The sequence below is a fragment of the Podarcis erhardii genome, assembly GCF_964252035.2.
Source record: "Podarcis erhardii genome assembly, chromosome: 5".
Classification (NCBI taxonomy): Eukaryota; Metazoa; Chordata; class Lepidosauria; order Squamata; family Lacertidae; genus Podarcis; species Podarcis erhardii.
This window is the reverse complement of record NC_138509.1, coordinates 40,558,685-40,575,445: the sequence shown is the minus strand read 5'-3', so window position 1 is coordinate 40,575,445 and position 16,761 is coordinate 40,558,685. Positions and strand designations below refer to the sequence as shown.

The following is a 16,761-nucleotide window of genomic DNA, read 5'->3' as shown; positions in this document are numbered from 1 at the left end:
TTTTCCGTAAATACCTTGATCATATGTTCAGTCTTGCAACTTTCTTGCTCATGGTAATAAATGACTGCAGTGCATATCAATTTATCCTGTTTTGAAACAGTTGTTGCAGTATACTTATTTTTGTTGTGAGAAAATAAATTTCTAACTACTTGCTAATGAGAATTATTTTTTATAAGATTGGCAATTGGTTTTAAAAAGTGGGTAATTTGCCATCTACTGTCCACATTAATTTTTCAGAACAGTCTCAAGGAAGAAAGAATATTGTGCTTATGATCAAAATTACTCTTCTCTGGAGGGCTCCAGAGTCCAGTCCCTCTCAAACTTTATAGACACCCTTCCAGATCATGTGGGAGCATCATTGTTTCCATAACAGTTTACAGTATTTCCTACTCCTGGGCATTGTGACCCATCACACGGCTATAAAAGCTAGTGTGGCTTAATTTAGAGAAGAGAAGTTAGAATCACACTGGAGTGCAGAATAGGACAAACTTGCTATTAAATGTGGGTTGTGTGCATGTTATATTAGTATATCGGAATATACTATACTACATGTACAAGGGCATGTTTTATTTTATGGAATATTTGAAAATATTTGACCATAGCCAGATAACAAATTCACTTAACCAGCATCTCAGCTCTAATTTTTGTCCTTGTTTATTTGGGCGTACTTTCACATCTTGCTTCCATTTCCCTTACCGCTATTTTTGAAACAACTTGTTCAAGAAGCTTTGTAAAAGAAATTGCATTTAGGTTGTTGGGCCTCAAAGAAGGGCACTATAATTGATGATAGTATGTTTTTGCTGTTTTGTTAGTAACATTTTATAATCTTTAGAGATAAGGCAATATAGAGAGTTATGCAACTAATCTTAAAAATAACAATTTTCTGCACTGTGCATAAGCAAAACTATCAACAAAAGTATATGCTAAAAAGAAGACTGACATTCAGGCAGCACATTTGAGAACTTAACCAGTTTTTCAGGATTAAAGTTAAAATGTCATAGATCATCAGAGTACTCCAAACACATGCAAGTAGTTGCTTGCATTTCGCAGTATCACAGTTAATAGAATCAAGCCTGATATATTTGTCAGTAACATGTTTTCCTTTCTGTTCTTATACCCTATCCAAAAAATTTTTTTTACTTAAATACCATGGATTTTAAAGGAACTTGCTTCCAGGTAAGTGTGGATAGGACTGTACCTATAATAGTTTTAGATAATGAGGCCTGCAATTTTTTATTCATATATTTGTGTAATGCCATCTCAATAGTGATACCCCCATGGTGAAAATTACATTGCCAACTTCCTTCTAGCTTTTGCACTAATCACACAATGTATGGAGGTGTGTATTTTATGTATATGTGTGCAAAATAGGCTTCTAAGTTGTGCAACAATCTTCTCCCTCTGAACAACACATAAATTCATCCTATAAGACCTATATTAATTCAGATTTTAGGAATACATTTTTGCATCAGAACCTGATATATATAGTATTTTCAGCAGTGGCATTCATGTGTAATATACATTCCACCATAACTCCATATAGGTAGGCAATGCTGGGTGAGAAAATTTGACAAGAATGTGACATCTCCCTGTTCATAACATTTTTATTTTCCTGTCAGTTTCTTGTAGCGTAATGCGAGCCTTGATTTCTCTCCTGACTGTTGACTTGCTGCTACTTGAAGAAATAATACAGAATTCTTTTCTCCGGGCCAAAGTCTTGTCTTTACTCTGTAAAGAACCCATCAAATTGAGGGTACTATATTTTTATAATAATACAGGCATCCCCCAACTTGTGTGCGATCAACTTTGCGCATGACCACGTATATGTGTGGTGCCAACAAATAACTAACTAACTAACTAACTAACCTAAAACGGTGAGAGAGAGCTGGAAAGTCCTTGTGGCTCACAAGGAAACCCTCCCCAGAGCCTGAAGAGGACATCAGTGAGCCAAAAGTAAAGAAACCCAAAAACTCCAGGGGCTCTGAAATGGTATGCAGGAGCTCTCACTGCTGCCGTGCTACCCCATTCAACAGCTGTTGGGCTGGAAGCTGTATGTACTGCAGTAGGCTCCCCACTTATGCATGTGGGGGCCTGAAACGTAACTCTTCATAAGTGGGGAGGTCAGCTGTACTGTACTATGGAACTGGGAATTATGGATTATAGTTCCCTGTTGTCTGTACATACTGTTGTAAACACATATTGGACAATTATGGATGCTTGTACCTGCTTAATTAATCAAGATGTGTAATAGACTGGTGGGTGTGCATCAGCCTCTTTGTTCCTTTCCTTGCACAAGTGAGCAAATAAACCAGGAAATCTGAGATTAACTATCATTTCTGGCTTTGTTTGAACTGACAAAGTGTTGTTAATGGCTCTGAAACAAGCCACAGTATGAAGTTCACAAATCTTAATGATTTATTAAGCTGACATGTGCACATCCAAACACAGCCATTATATATTGTGTGAAGCTGCCCTTAAGGCAGGGGTCGGAAACCTAAGATCCATGGGCCACTTAACTGGACCATGCACCCCTGCCGGTCAGTCGGCTCCCATGCACTGTGCTAAACCAGCGCAGAACACAGGAGGGACCGCCTTCCGCAACACTGGCTGGCTTCCCATTGGCTGCAGGAAACTCCTGCAGCCAATGGGAAGCTGCACACACTTCCTCCGTGCTGGAAGGAGCGCCAAAAATAGCGTTTGCGCATGCACGCACTCCGGTCCACCGCAGCGTCTGCGTGACCGTGAACCAGCCCAAGCCACAAAAACTTTGCCGACTCCTGCCTTGAGGTTATCGGCTACAAGTTGATAGACCACACCATATCTTGCTATGGCTTAATAATATCCTTTAAACTTGAATTTTAGATAAGCTATAAAGAACTTTATACTTTTATGTTATGATACTGTTTTTGTGCTGAAACATCACAACTAGTAACGAATCGGTGTTTGGGAGTGTTTCAATGCATTCTTATGAATTACCGTATTTTTCACTCTGTAAGATGCACCCGACCATAATACGCACCTAGTTTTTAGAGGAGGAAAACAAAAAAAGCCAGCAAGAGCCACAGACATGCTCACTTGGCGTGGCTCTTTAAAGATAAAGTGGCTCTTGCTGACTTTTCCAGGAGGTGGAAGAAGGGTCTGATGGGCTGCCCTCTGCCTCTTCTCTCACCGCCCTGAAAAGCCAGAGCAAGCTGTGCAGCTATTGCTGAAGCCAGGAAGCCAGCAACCCAGAAGCGCTGCGCAGCTCTCGCTCTTGCTGTGCTGGCTTCAGCGAAAGCTGTGCAGCCTGCATCTGCTCCATAAGACGCACACACATTTCCCCTTACTTTTTAGGAGGAAAAAAGTGCATCTTTTGGAGTGAAAAATACAGTATGTGTAGCCTTAAATAAGTGAAAATTTCAAAGCATTTATTGAAATGATCTCACATGCCACTTATTTTGTATTGATCTGGTACAGAAAGATGTGGAGCTATTAGAATAGTAATGGGCTCGAAAGTGCTGATTTGAGTATAGCAAGATATTTTGGTAAATGAGGCTGCAATCATATATACACCTTAGAATAGCCCATTGAACTTGGTGGGGCATAGTTCTCCGTAGGCATGTTAAGGATTGTATGGTTAAATACCACTTTTGCTTATATTTTAACTAAAAAACATTTTTTTTGGGGGGGGGGGAGTTTGATCAATGTTACTTCCTTATCCCAATGTTGTGCATAACAACTTTAAAAATGCTTTTGATTTTGAAGCTTTGTATCAACCAGATATGTAAACTGACTTGATCCTCAACATAGTAACTGAGCTTTGCAGAATCTTCCTTTCTTGCCCCATCACTTACCCACTCCCACTCTCCCTACGTACATTGTCAGCACTTTGTACATGCTGCACACCATTAATTTTGCCTTTGCTGTGTTCTTTGACACACAGTATGGTAGGACTGGTGCATTTGGACCTGTCCACTCTTTAAATGTTGCTAATGTAGATGGTAAAGCCCTGTTGTGCTTTCTCCCATCTTGAGGAATAGCACTGTAGCAATTCTATTTATTTATTTTAAAGCATTTCCAAACTGCTCCTTATCTTTAAAATCCCAAAGTGGTGTACAGTATACACCACTGTGTACAGTATAAAAGCATTTGTTGAAACAAAACTATAGCCTAAAATCAATAAAACGGTTTAGAAACAGAAAGGTATGTAAAAAGAAATAAAACAGATTCAGGGGATTCAAAAACATAAATATTGTGGCTGTGCATGCAGGCTCCTATACACCCTGGTGATGAAAAGTGGATGGAGGGGAGGAGCCATCTGTTGATGCATGTCTGTTCAGCCAGGGGAAACCACTACTTCAGGCAAGCAAGAAATTGAATCCCTAAGCTATATAAGAATGTACCATATCACATAAGATATGTCCAAGAGGCATAATATTTTGAGAAATGTACTCATTTCAAACCATCTTTCTTATTGGCAATACTAGATTCTCTGGTTTTACTTTTGAAGGATGTGACTAATTCCATATAGAAGCAACTTTGATTTTTCAGCAAACTCATTTTCAGCTGGGCAGATGTCTTGTCACTCATGCCTGTAATCCTGCACTGCAGAGTTTCTTCCTAACTGCATGGTTCAAAGTGCTTTAAGAGCATTGCTATAAGCAAGTGGTCTAACTTGCTTAAAAAGCAAGCTATTATTTGTTGTCACCATCAGGCCCTCCCTCAAGTCCTCTGGCATATGCAGAGAGGTTGGGGTCTTCCTGTCTGTGCATGGGTGGTGTAATGTAGAGAAAAGAAGATTGAAGGGACTCCTGCTATACCTTACCTTCTGAAAAATTGTACTGCAATTGGAAGACTCAAGGAACTATGTGTACTGCTGGTCATTCTGCTTATTTTCTTTGGCAAAATTGCAGTTCTTATGCCAAACCATCCCATGGCATGATTTTTCGAAACTTATGCATTTAAAGAGTTGTTTAGGACCAATTAATAAAAATCAAAGAGTTAGAAATAACCTCAAGTTCATCTAGTCCAACTGATCAAAAAAATCCAGTATGTTTTTAACTGGTTACCATTCAGAATTTACATAAAGCTGTGTGACAGGAATTGATAGGGATACTTATCAGTAATTTACTGGGGTTCATGTGCTTCCCAGGATCATGCCCTATATGTTAGGTCCACAGTGCCTCCTTTCAAAAGATGATTTTAAAAAAACAGATAATTTATATGTAGTAAGAAAAGCTTCCTAATGATTATCATACTATAATAAGAAAAGAAAAAAATAGTACACTCAGGTTGTACTCCTGCCTTCATGTTTCTGTGCAGTAAAGGGTTGACCAAGTCATCAGTTCATTGTATTTTTTTGTGGATAGTTGAAGGCACAGAAACCCTATCTAGTACACCAATGCACAGCTCCAGAATTATGAGCTTAGTTTGAAGCAAAATCAAATATGAAAGTTCATTTCATGCAGGCAACTTATTCCTACCACCAAACCTCCCTCATGTGTCTAAATACAGGCACAGGGCATTTAAGGTCAAAGCAATGTTGCTGACTGACTTTCTGCTTAGAGACAGAAGAACAGCAGTGCTGATCTGACGGATCCTCACCTTTCTTCTATCGCTGATTTGGCAAGCTATTGATTAATTCCTTCAATGCTGTAATGTGGCCTAGAAACAAAATATAGTACTACCATGCTGTCTTGTCATGACTGATTCTTATAACCTTTTGCTGCCTATTGAGAAGATATATGCCTAATCTTTGAAAATCTTAAAAGTATAAATGATTGTTATACTTTGTCATATTGTTAAAAATGGATTAGACCTGAGTATTGCAAATAAGTAACTGAAGAAACTAAAGGTCTAAATCTAAAAATGTTAGCAAAATCAGTATATTGCTTATAGAATTTAGCAGGTATCGGTATTTTAACTTTCTGAAACATCACAGGCATTCAAACCTACTTAGGCCACCAAGTGAACAGGAAATATGTTGAGTAGCTGTTGTATGTGTTGTCACTTGGGAACTACTTTTACCTTAACTGATCTAAATAGCTAGGAAATTCAATGGACTTTAGCTTAGAATTGTCCTCATTTTTGAGAGACAAACAGATGTAACACTTAACCATCCCAATAAGATGTTTGCATTCTAATTTAGGGATTTGGGGCGCTAGCTATTAAACTTTTTGCCAAAGTTGGAATCAGGATGATAGTCTCAAAAAGACTGGTAAGGATCCACATGTAGAAAAAGCATCCTGTAGAAAAAGTGAGCATACAGTACAAAAGTTATGAAGTGTATATAAATAGTTTTTCATGCATTACTTGTGGATAACATTGCTTATACAGTCATCAGGTAATCTTCCGTATTGGGAACATTTCCAGAGCAAAACATGTGCCCCTCCATTGCCTCAGCATTAGTGTTCACCATACCTCGCAGATATTCCATGCTTCCCTTCAAGTGTCTTGAGAGCAAATGTGTTAGTATTTGCTATTTATTTTAATATAAAGAGGGTTGTCTCTTCATGGGAACACTAATGCCGGAACATTAGAAAAAATAGCATATACAACAGGCTTACAGGTCATGTTTTAATGTCCCATGGGAATTTTAATTTGCAGCAAAACAGGAACAGGCAGAAACAGTGTCCAACCAGTGATTATTAGGGATTTGGGGGATTAGATTGTGGAATTGCCTCCTAGATATTGGTTTGTGGAATTTCAAAGGGTTCAGTGCCAGTTTTGCTAACATCTTAATGAAACTTCTGAGAAAGAACACCAACCTTTTTGGAGTGAGGTGCCATCAGTATGCAGATGACACCCAACCCCTTGCTTTAATTACTAAACATTGAGGTGCTGCTATTTAGGGTTGCCATATTTTGAAGAGCAAAAAAGAGGATGCTATGATGCAATTTGCCTCAGATTTTACCCCTGAAAAAGAGGACATGTCATGGAAAAAGAGGACATAGGGCAACCCTATCTGTTCTGAATATGTGGAAAGATGTAGCCATGTGGAGAAGGGGTAACAGATTGATACTGAATCCAAACAAAAAAGGTTTGATACTAGCATCCTGCAAAAAAGGTACATTTTCCTATAATTGATTGGCGTTTCAGTCTTCCTATCAGAACTGGAACCAAGAGTAGGACTGGGTTATCAACATATTGTCCCAAACTAGTCTGAAGTCTATATCACAATGTGGGGGAAACAATGAAGCATGACAATTACTCTACATCGCTTCATCCTTATTTCAGACATTGTGATATATCGGCATATTGCGATGTTTAGCTGATGCTATATCACAACGTTGAAAACCTTGTGATATATTCATTGTATGTTGATCACCCAGCTCTATTCAAGTGTTGTCCTGAACCTTCTCTTTGATGAGCACTTATCTGCAGGACCAAAAATAGTTCTATGCCAGGTCCATCTGTTGTGGAGATGCCACCTAATTATGACCTTGTGGTAGACTTCTGTTGAAAAATAATTAAAGCAAGTTACACTTTGATGACATAAAGGACATGGTTTGGAATAAGAAGAAAATGGGTAGTCATCATGCACATATTAACATAAGTTTGTGGAAGCAATTTTCCAAAATAGCTTCTAGACTTAGTCCTGCAACAGAATTCCATGAACTATGGCACCTATGTTTGTAAAATGTATGCTAAATGATACATTTTGTGGTGTTTATAATAGTTAACATAATGTTGATAATTCAAATAATTGTTAAAATATGTGGAAAAGAATGTCTTCCTGGTTGCATGTTATTGCCCACAACATATATTTGGGACAAAGAGGGATTTTAGTGTATCAGTGATTGGCCAATAGTGTTGCCTCCACATCAAAATACAATAGCAAAGGCTTTTTCTAACTCTGGTTCAAAGATATAAGTTAAGCCTTTTCTAGCATAGAAATGCAGCTATGGGAAAACTTCATCTGATGACATTGTCAGACGTCTTATTGCTTGTTTGTGGCCCCTGACACATGTTTGTGCCCTCTGTCCTACCCACAAAATAGGGCATATATTTGCATATATGATACAAAACAAATGCAGACCTTTTGTGGGTGGGATCGGAGACCCAATATGCATACAGTGTACTGTGCCTAGACAATCCTGTTGGCACTTCTGAAGGAACATAATCTAGTTCATCAATAAAAATGTGCTTCAAAGGGTTTTCTGAACAAGGCAACTTTTAGTTCCATACATAAGAAAGTCAGGTGGCCTGATTAATGTTATGTGTCTTATGACATTATCATGGTAGTATGAAACTGCTCCCAGATAATAGGACAAGATTGCTTACTGAGTTCTTCTGTGTTCTCTTAGAATCTCTGGCAAAATTATAAGTGTGTATTTTGTCTTGGTTGCTGAATTCATGCTGTTGGAAAAAAGGGGATTTTTTATAGCGGAAAACAATTGCTTCAAGAGGTCCATCTGTGCAGCTTAACCTTTCCATTCAGCTGATAGTAAACCATTTATAGCTATATGCAGGCAAACACAAGGCTTTAAGCATCCTGGGTATAAAAATATTTCCCATATGCTTGAATGAAGCACCACAATAAGAGGTCTTGTCTGATTGTTATAATTCAGTGACTGTGTTTTGAGTTTATTTTTTAAATTACAAGATCTGGATTATTTTGTTTTGAAGGGACTTTTTTGTCTTATGCTTAATCTTTAGTTTTTGTTCGTGCATAGATGCTGTTAATGTAGGAGCCTTAATTTGCTATTTGTAGTTTTATGCTAACATAGCTTCCCATAGCACTCTAGTTAGAGGCTGTCTAAGAATAGAAGTGATTATAACTTGCTCACAAAAATTCACATATAAAATCTTTCTAAATGGTGCATTTGCATTCAAGAACCTACCGTATTTTTCGCTCTATAACACGCACCTGACCATAACACGCACATCGTTTTTAGAGGAGGAAAACAAGGGAAAAAACATTCTGAATGAAACAGTGGATGTATCATTTTTGTGCTTCATGCTGTGGCCACAGACATGTGATCTGATGGTGAATTTGGGGTGACCCAATGCAAAAATCCTGAGAATCCCTGTGCATCCATGGTTTGTAACCACGTTTTTGCACCATTGCAGCCCCAGGCAACAGTGGGTGCGTGATTTTTGGGGGGCAGGCTGTAGCCATGGACATGCTATGTGATCTTATGGTGAATTTGGGGTGACCCAATGCAAAGATCCTGAGGATCCATGTGGATCCATGCTTTTTAACCACATTTTAAGTGGGGAGGGAAGGAAAAACACAGAACGGACAAGGAGCACGAGAGGGGTGTGCAGAGAAGCAGCTGGCTAAGAATGCAGGAGAGGGGTATAACTGGGAGGGAGGAAAGGAAGGCAAAAGTTTTCCCTCACCTACCCACCCAAGCCAGCCAGTTTGCACGCTCTCTCTCTCTCTCTCTCTCTCTCTCTCCCTCCTGCATGTTTTCCCCTCTGCTTGCCTGGAGGGGAGGGGCTTTCCCTGCTCTTTGTTCCGTTTGAGCAAACACAGCAAGGAAAAAGAGGTGGGTGGGCAGTAAGACCCTGAGGCAGAATGCAGGAAAGCAGCCACTTCCTCTTTTCAGCTTTCCCTTCTAGGAGAAGCGCGATTTTTGCCTGCTTTTTTTTTGCCTCCCCTCGCACCATTTGGCTCCAGGGACCACACATTCGCTCAATAACACGCACAGACATTTCCCCTTCCTTTTTAGAAGAAAAAATCTGCGTGTTATAGAAGGAAAAATACGGTAAGTTTTCCCTGTAGAGGGAAAGCATTTTTTGTCAAAATGCTTAGTGGTTAGAATCTCTTGGGTCATTATTTTCGGTATCTTATGGGAAGGTATAGCAGTTGCAGAAAATTAATGTTTTGTCTAAAATAAGTTGTACATGTCTAGTACCATCTGGAAAAGAAGATTGCAAAATAGTGTATCAGGTCTTGAACCTGAGTTGGTGGATGTGTGGCTAGCTCATGTGTTACGGGCTTGTGCCAAAGCTGAGTAGTTACAATATTGGTACAACATTCTATATCACTATTGAATTTCCTTTCACCATAGTTCTAGTAGAACTATGCTGAAGAGCAAGTGGTCTGTTCAATCTAATCTTCTTTGCTTGGTGCTCAGAGCCGTGAGGAACACTAGTTTATTGCACATTCGCCTCATCATTACGTATATTCTCCCTACTCTCTATGGGTGAGGTTCAACTATTGTTTCACTTTGATGTAGAAGATGTGCATTGGGGATGCTGGGAATTTGCTCCAAGGTGGATCTGGGCTCATTGACAAAACTTGCCAAATGCCTTCTTAGAATGCAGGTGTTCAAAAACCTCAAAACTGGTTGTCAAATCTTAGCTTGAGAAACCAGCTAGTAGCACTTGAGGCTAAATTGCATTTTTCACTTCAGCCTGGAATTCTCTGATCTATTGCTCTTTAAAAAAATCCTCTTGAAGAGGCCATCTACAGTATGGATAAGAGACTTAACCCCGTGTCTCTTAGTCCCAACCATGTTTTAAGTTTTCCGACCATGTTACTTACAAGTGCAGTTTTGGATCCCTAGCATGAACGAGAAGAAAGTGAGTGGCAAAGGAAGCACTCTCTTCTCTGTGCCCTTCTCTGATGCAAAATATCCTTTACCAAACTGAAGCTGTGTTTGACAACTTAGTGGTTGCAAATCCTTGTTTCCTAGCCTCTACCAGCACAGGATCTCACAAATGTGGAACTGTCCAGTTATCATACATAGCTACAATGCTGGTTCCCCAGCAATATCTATGCCTGTTTTGGTGGATGGGGGGCAGTAAAGTCATATATCGGCTTGTCCCTTTGGTTTGAGGGACACTTAATGACATACATTTAGATTCATGCAAGCCTCCCTGCCCCACAGCATATATATGATAACTACAGTGGTACCTCGGGTTACATACGCTTCAGGTTACAGACTCCACTAACCCATAAATAGTGCTTCAGGTTAAGAACTTTGCTTCAGGATGAGAACGGAAATTGTGCTCCGGCGTCGCGGCAGCAGCAGGAGGCCTCATTAGCTAAAGTGGTCTTCAGGTTAAGAACAGTTTCAGGTTAAGTACGGACCTCCGGAACGAATTAAGTACTTAACCCGAGGTACCACTATAGACAGAAATCTACAGAAAGGGAGATGGTAATTCTGGCTGCCGTTAGTCATTTCTGTGTCTTCTTCTAGTATGCCATTCTTAAGATAACCAACTATTACCTTTGGATCTGCTGGCATATTTTTTACTAGAATTTCTGATAAAATTCTAAAATGTCTGAATCTTCATACATGCCTAATAAGGTGGAATATATTTGTTCCAGGCATTTCACATTTCCATCAACAATCTGTAATTTCTGGGTATATTATTTAATCAGCATATATTGTTCCCACTTAGGCTGATATTTGTGTTCTAGAGACTCTAAATTGGTTAAGAACTTGCATATTCTACTCCCTTTGTTATCAAACATAATTCATATTTTACACTTTCTTGGGTCACTTAATGAACCACAAATCCATAAAAGTTTTAAGTATATCTCTAATTTCAATGTATAGTGCAACAAGGGTAAAGGTATAGGTACCCCTGACCATTAGGTCCAGTCGCGGACAACTCTGGGGTTGCGGCGCTCATCTAGCTCTATAGGCCGAGGGAGCTGGCGTTTAACCGCAGACAGCTTCTGGGTCATGTCGCCCCATAACTAGCAATTTCTGAAGTCTGCCTGTGACTAGGAATTCAATTTGAGCTAGCAGACTGAATCACTGCCAAAAAAAGGTTATAAAAAGTGGTAGCTCTTACTAGAGGTAATGAATATATCTTTCTAGAGAACTATGGATGACGCTATTTTTTAGTATGGAAGTCATTCAAAGAATATTCTAACCTAGTTCTCTAGGGTTTTCATTTGCGTAAAAAAATCACTTGTGTGGTAGAAGATACAAACCATTTCAGACAGCACAAGCTTATGCTCATTGGCTTACACTTCCTGTTTCTCGTTATTGCATCTAAAATTGTTAATATGGAGCTTTGGATATCCATGCATAACTTTGAAACAAGAATGATTTCCTCTCTAACACCATCCATTATTACATTTATATGGGCCAGATAAATTATCTCACTAACTGCCCAAAGGTTATGGAAATCTGTTTGCAGGTGGTTCGTTTTATTAATCTAAAATACTAATTTTAGCATCCCAAACCTGTTTTTCTCCAAAGCATGTTGCTATGTCTTCAGTAGAGACTGCTTCAGATTGCAGCCTAAGAAACATAAGAGTGAGGCCAGGGTCCACAGTGCTACACAACTGTGTAGTACTGTCTCCTCAAGTTGTGAGGTTCAGTTGTGTGTAGCAGCCCAAACACAAGCACATCCTATGCCACATAATTAGTTAATTTTGAAACTGAAGCAGTTCATAGTATCATAGAATTGTAGAGTTGGAAGGGACTGCAAACGTCATCTAGCCAGCCCCAGGAATCACAGCCAAATAATCCATGACACCCAACTTCTGTTTTAAAACCTCCAGTGAAGGAAAGTTCACTTCCTTCCAAGGTAGGTTTTTTTTCACTGTTGAACAGCTCTTACCATCAGAAAGTTCTTCCTAATGTTGAGTACACATCTCACTGATTCAACATACAGTGGTGCCCCGCAAGACGAACGCCTCGCAAGACGGAAAACCCGCTAGACGAAAGGGTTTTCTGTTTTGGAGGCGCTTCGCAAAACGAATTTCCCTATGGGCTTGCTTCGCAAGACGAAATGTCTTGCGAGTTCCTGCGGGTTTTTTCCCCTTTCCTCCCCTTTTCCTAAGCCGCTAAGCCGCTTATCAGCTGATTCGCTGATAAGCCGCTTATCAGCTGATCTGCTAAAAGCCGCTAAACCCCTAATAGCGCTAATCCGCTAAGCTGTCAATGGGCTTGCTTCGCAAGACGAAAAAACCGCTATACGAAGAGCCTCACGGAACGGATTAATTTCGTCTTGCGAGGCACCACTGTAGGTGTGTTTGAGTGTGCATCTGTGTAGCTACTTGGATTCTGCCCTATAGGTTGAGCATGATAGTGTGTACCTTAACTTTAGAAATCACTATTACCCTGCTTATACTGCTCACTAGAGGGAAGAGGAATTAAGTAAACTCTAGGAATACTGACATCAGAGTGTTACCTTATGGTAAGGGAAATGGGTGTGGGGGCATAAAAAGCACTGCAGACTTCATTCTCATTTTATTGAGATTTGCTCAAGTCTGCCAATATCTTAGCATGTTTCCTTAAGAAAAAGGAATATCTCCATTCTCTCCTCAGCTCTGTTATTGTAGTGTTTCAAATTTATTCACTGAATAATTCAAAATTTAGAATCTTAATGCTAGTAAGTACATCCAGTGTAGCAGTAATCTTTCTCGCACAATAGAATATAATAACCAAGCAGGCTGGGGAACAGATTACGTCTAGTTATTAGATAATGTTCAAGGAGCTCTTTCATCCATTGAAGGGCAAGACTGGATCCAACCCAATATGTTTTATCCCTTCCAAGCTGATAAATTAATGCCATGGTCATAGTGTTTGTAGCTTTCTATAACTTTGAGGGCTTTTAAAATGGAAAGCCACATTTTCAAATGTTGTTGTGTTAGAGTATTATTACAATCAGTCGTATATACATTTTGTCAAACAAATAAATAAAACACTGAGTGGCTTTCCATGTGTCCTTTAGATAGAGTTTAGGCTTAGACAACATTCATTACTAGGATTATTTATTTATTTGCATTTATATACCACTGCTCTGCCAAGGCATCCAAGGCAGTTTACCATTTTAAAATACTAAAGCAAATAAAGTATATCAAATGTACAGTAGTGAAGTCTTCTCGGGCCAACTGGGAGCTGATGGCACAAGCTTCCTGGCCTGGGCTCCCTCGCTTCTCCCTTCCCTCAGGTCACACAGAGCTCCAGGGAGTGTGGGAAAGGAGCTACCCCAACAGTTCTCTCAGACCGTTGATGTTTCTGTCAGGAGCCGATGGTATGTGTGCCCAATTTTATCCTAAATTGTCATTTGTCATATTGTTACAGTAGAGCTAGGTTGCATGCTTTTAAATGCAGGCAGTAGCTGTTGGTGCAGCAGAGCAGGGAGGGGAAATGACATTGTGGAGGCTCAGCGGCCTCTCAGGAACCAGCAGTGGCGCCAGGTGTTCAGAAGACCAGTGACCAACCCTGCCTACACTGCCCCACTGACCACCACTGCACATAGGCGGCCTTCTTTTTGTACTTTGAGCATCCATGACTGCCTAAGCTGCTTGTGAATTTCAAAAGGCATCTTGACATCCATAGCTGGTGCCCATTGTAACTGGTAGGGAGGAAGTTTAAACAGGAGATAGCGTCGGAGACAATGACTGCCGGAGCCACAGCCAATGGCAGGCAAAACTGACTCCTAGTTTTGTCCACATCCTTCTCCCTGCTGAGTTCTACAGTGGAAGCACAATAAATGACTTGGACGAAGGAATTGAAGGGGTGCTAATCAAATTTGCAGGTGACACCAAACTGGGAGGGGTAGCCAATGTTGCAGAAGACAGAACTGGGATTCTAGACTGTCTTAACAGATTGGAGAACTGGGACCAAACTGACAGAATGAATTTCAATAGGGACAAATGTAAGGTTCTACGTGGAGGCAGGAAGAACCAGCTGCACAAATATGAGAGGGGGGACACCTGGCTTGCTGGTAGTATGTGTGAAAAGGATCTGCAGATCTTAGTAGACCACAAGCTTAACATGAGTAAACAGTGTTATGAAGCAGTGAAAAAAGCTAATGCTATTCTAGGCTGCATCAACAGAACTATAGTGTCCAGATCAAGGGAAGTCATAGTACTGTTCTGTTCTGTGTGCATAGGAGGTTGGCCAAGATGACAGAGAGTCTGGAAACAAAGGCTTATGAGGAAAGGTTGAGGGAGCTGGGTATGTTTAGCCTGGAAAAGAAGCGACTGTGAGGAGGTATGATAGCCTTCTTCAAATATCTAAATGGCTGTCACATGGAAGATGGAGCAAGCTTTTTTCTTCTGCTCAGAGGGTAGGACCCAAACCATTGGATTCAAGTTACAAGAAAGGAGATTACAACTAAACATCTGGAAGAACTTTCTGACAGTAAGATCTGTTCGACAGTGGAATGGACTCTCTCGGGAGGTTGTGGACTCCCCTTCCTTGGAGGCTTTTCAGCAGAGGCTGGATGGCCACCTGTCCTGGATGTTTTACTTGAGATTCCTGCATTGTAGGGGGTTGGACTAGAAGTCCCTTCCAACCCTACAGTTCTGTGATTCTTTGATTTTAGAGTCATAAGAAGGAGGAACCTGACAGTCAGTGCTACTCCATGAAATGGTTGTAGGTAAGGCAGGCGGGTGGGGATTGGATGACAGCAGATTGGATTTGGTGGGGCAATGCTCCATTCACTGAAATGAGCCAACCTCCCCTGCATCTTGTTATCTTTAACATTTCCACACTCAGTGTTGAGTGCACAAATTTGAGATTGTTCTTCATGATGTTTGGACTACTTAAAAGGTGATGAAAGCTTGTAGAGAGAACCCATCACTTTTAATAGTACAGTTGAAAATCAGCCTGCAAATTTCATGTGGACCTGTTGTCCATTCAATTGTATACCCTGTTCTTAAGGTACTTGGCTCACTTTACACATTATAATACTTTTGTCTCTGTTTTCTGTTTACAGCTGACATTATCTCAACAGTTGAATTTAATTACTCTGGAGATCTTCTTGCAACAGGAGACAAGGGTGGCAGAGTGGTTATATTTCAAAGGGAACCAGAGGTCAGTGCCATTCAAAACAATAAAAAAGTGGTTCTTCTCCCTTGCTGTTTATGTTTAAAGTGAATGGTATCACAACATCACATCATCAATTTTAATTTATGATCAAGCTACTTTCTTTTAAAAATTGATCTTTATACTTTACCTGCCAACTATTTCAAGTACATTGATGTTTTCCCCCAGAATTCATTAAGTCACAGTCATTCTTCAGATTACTCATTTTCAGATGATGCTACCTACATTAGTTGTATGTACATTCGTAAGTAGGAATAGAATGGCTTGAGGAACATCTGTTCTTTATTGCTTGTTCAACCATTCTGAGAAAGAATGCAATAGGATGACTAAGAAAGGTTAAGCAATACATATATATCCTTAGCCACTGATGAGAAAGATTTTTGGGTTGGCTACTAGTTTTTATTTTACGTGTTTATTACATAGGTATTGTGTCAGTTGAAGGGGAAAGTGTGCACTAAGTCATACCATTGTGTTAAGGAATGCACATTTGTCTTTGGCAATCTTTAGAGAGAGGACTTAACAAAAAAATAGAGAAAACTTGCTGATACTTTTAGGAACTGCAAATAGAAAGTTACTAGAAAAAGCTGTCTGATTTATTCACACCATCTCAGGAACCTGTAAGTCTTCATTCCAACTAGGGCTGCAGTCCACTTTGTGCACTGAGAGGAGTTTAAGGTTCAGAAAATAATGAGGGCTTGCAGCACTGCAAGGCAAGAATAGCCTTGCTTTATTTCAGATTTTGTAAAAGGGGAAAAGCCAGTTGCCATACTGCTTACCTTACTATAGATGAGGAAGAAATTTTGATTTAAAACTTTGTGGAAGACACACATGCAAAGCTAATCAAGAAGAGCCTCGTTTTCAGAATAGTTAAAAATTAGTAGCTGCAAGAACAAGTGAATTGATTCCATACATTTGCTTTTTCAAAGCAACAACAAAGGAATGATACTTTTATTTTTAAAAAATGGTGCTTCCAGATATGTGTAATGGCACTAGGGTTCTCTGACTAAAGGTAATTTGTGACATTGCT

The 16,761-nt window shown here is 39.8% G+C and overlaps 1 protein-coding gene across 3 annotated transcripts in view; it reads left to right on the top strand.

The window, feature by feature from the left end:
- PPP2R2D (protein phosphatase 2 regulatory subunit Bdelta) overlaps positions 1 to 16,761 on the top strand; it is a 38,954-nt gene that overhangs the window by 2,559 nt on the left and 19,634 nt on the right. Inside the window, exons 1-3 of one of the 3 annotated variants that reach the window (XM_081863302.1) lie at positions 1,166 to 1,176; positions 13,849 to 13,932; positions 15,625 to 15,722. In XM_081863302.1, the coding sequence (XP_081719428.1) occupies positions 13,911 to 13,932; positions 15,625 to 15,722 (120 nt within the window). In that variant the 5' untranslated portion in view covers positions 1,166 to 1,176; positions 13,849 to 13,910. Of the gene's footprint in view, positions 1 to 1,165; positions 1,177 to 13,848; positions 13,933 to 15,624; positions 15,723 to 16,761 lie in introns of those variants that run through there. The other 2 variants (XM_081863300.1, XM_081863301.1) reach the window with 2 other exon arrangements.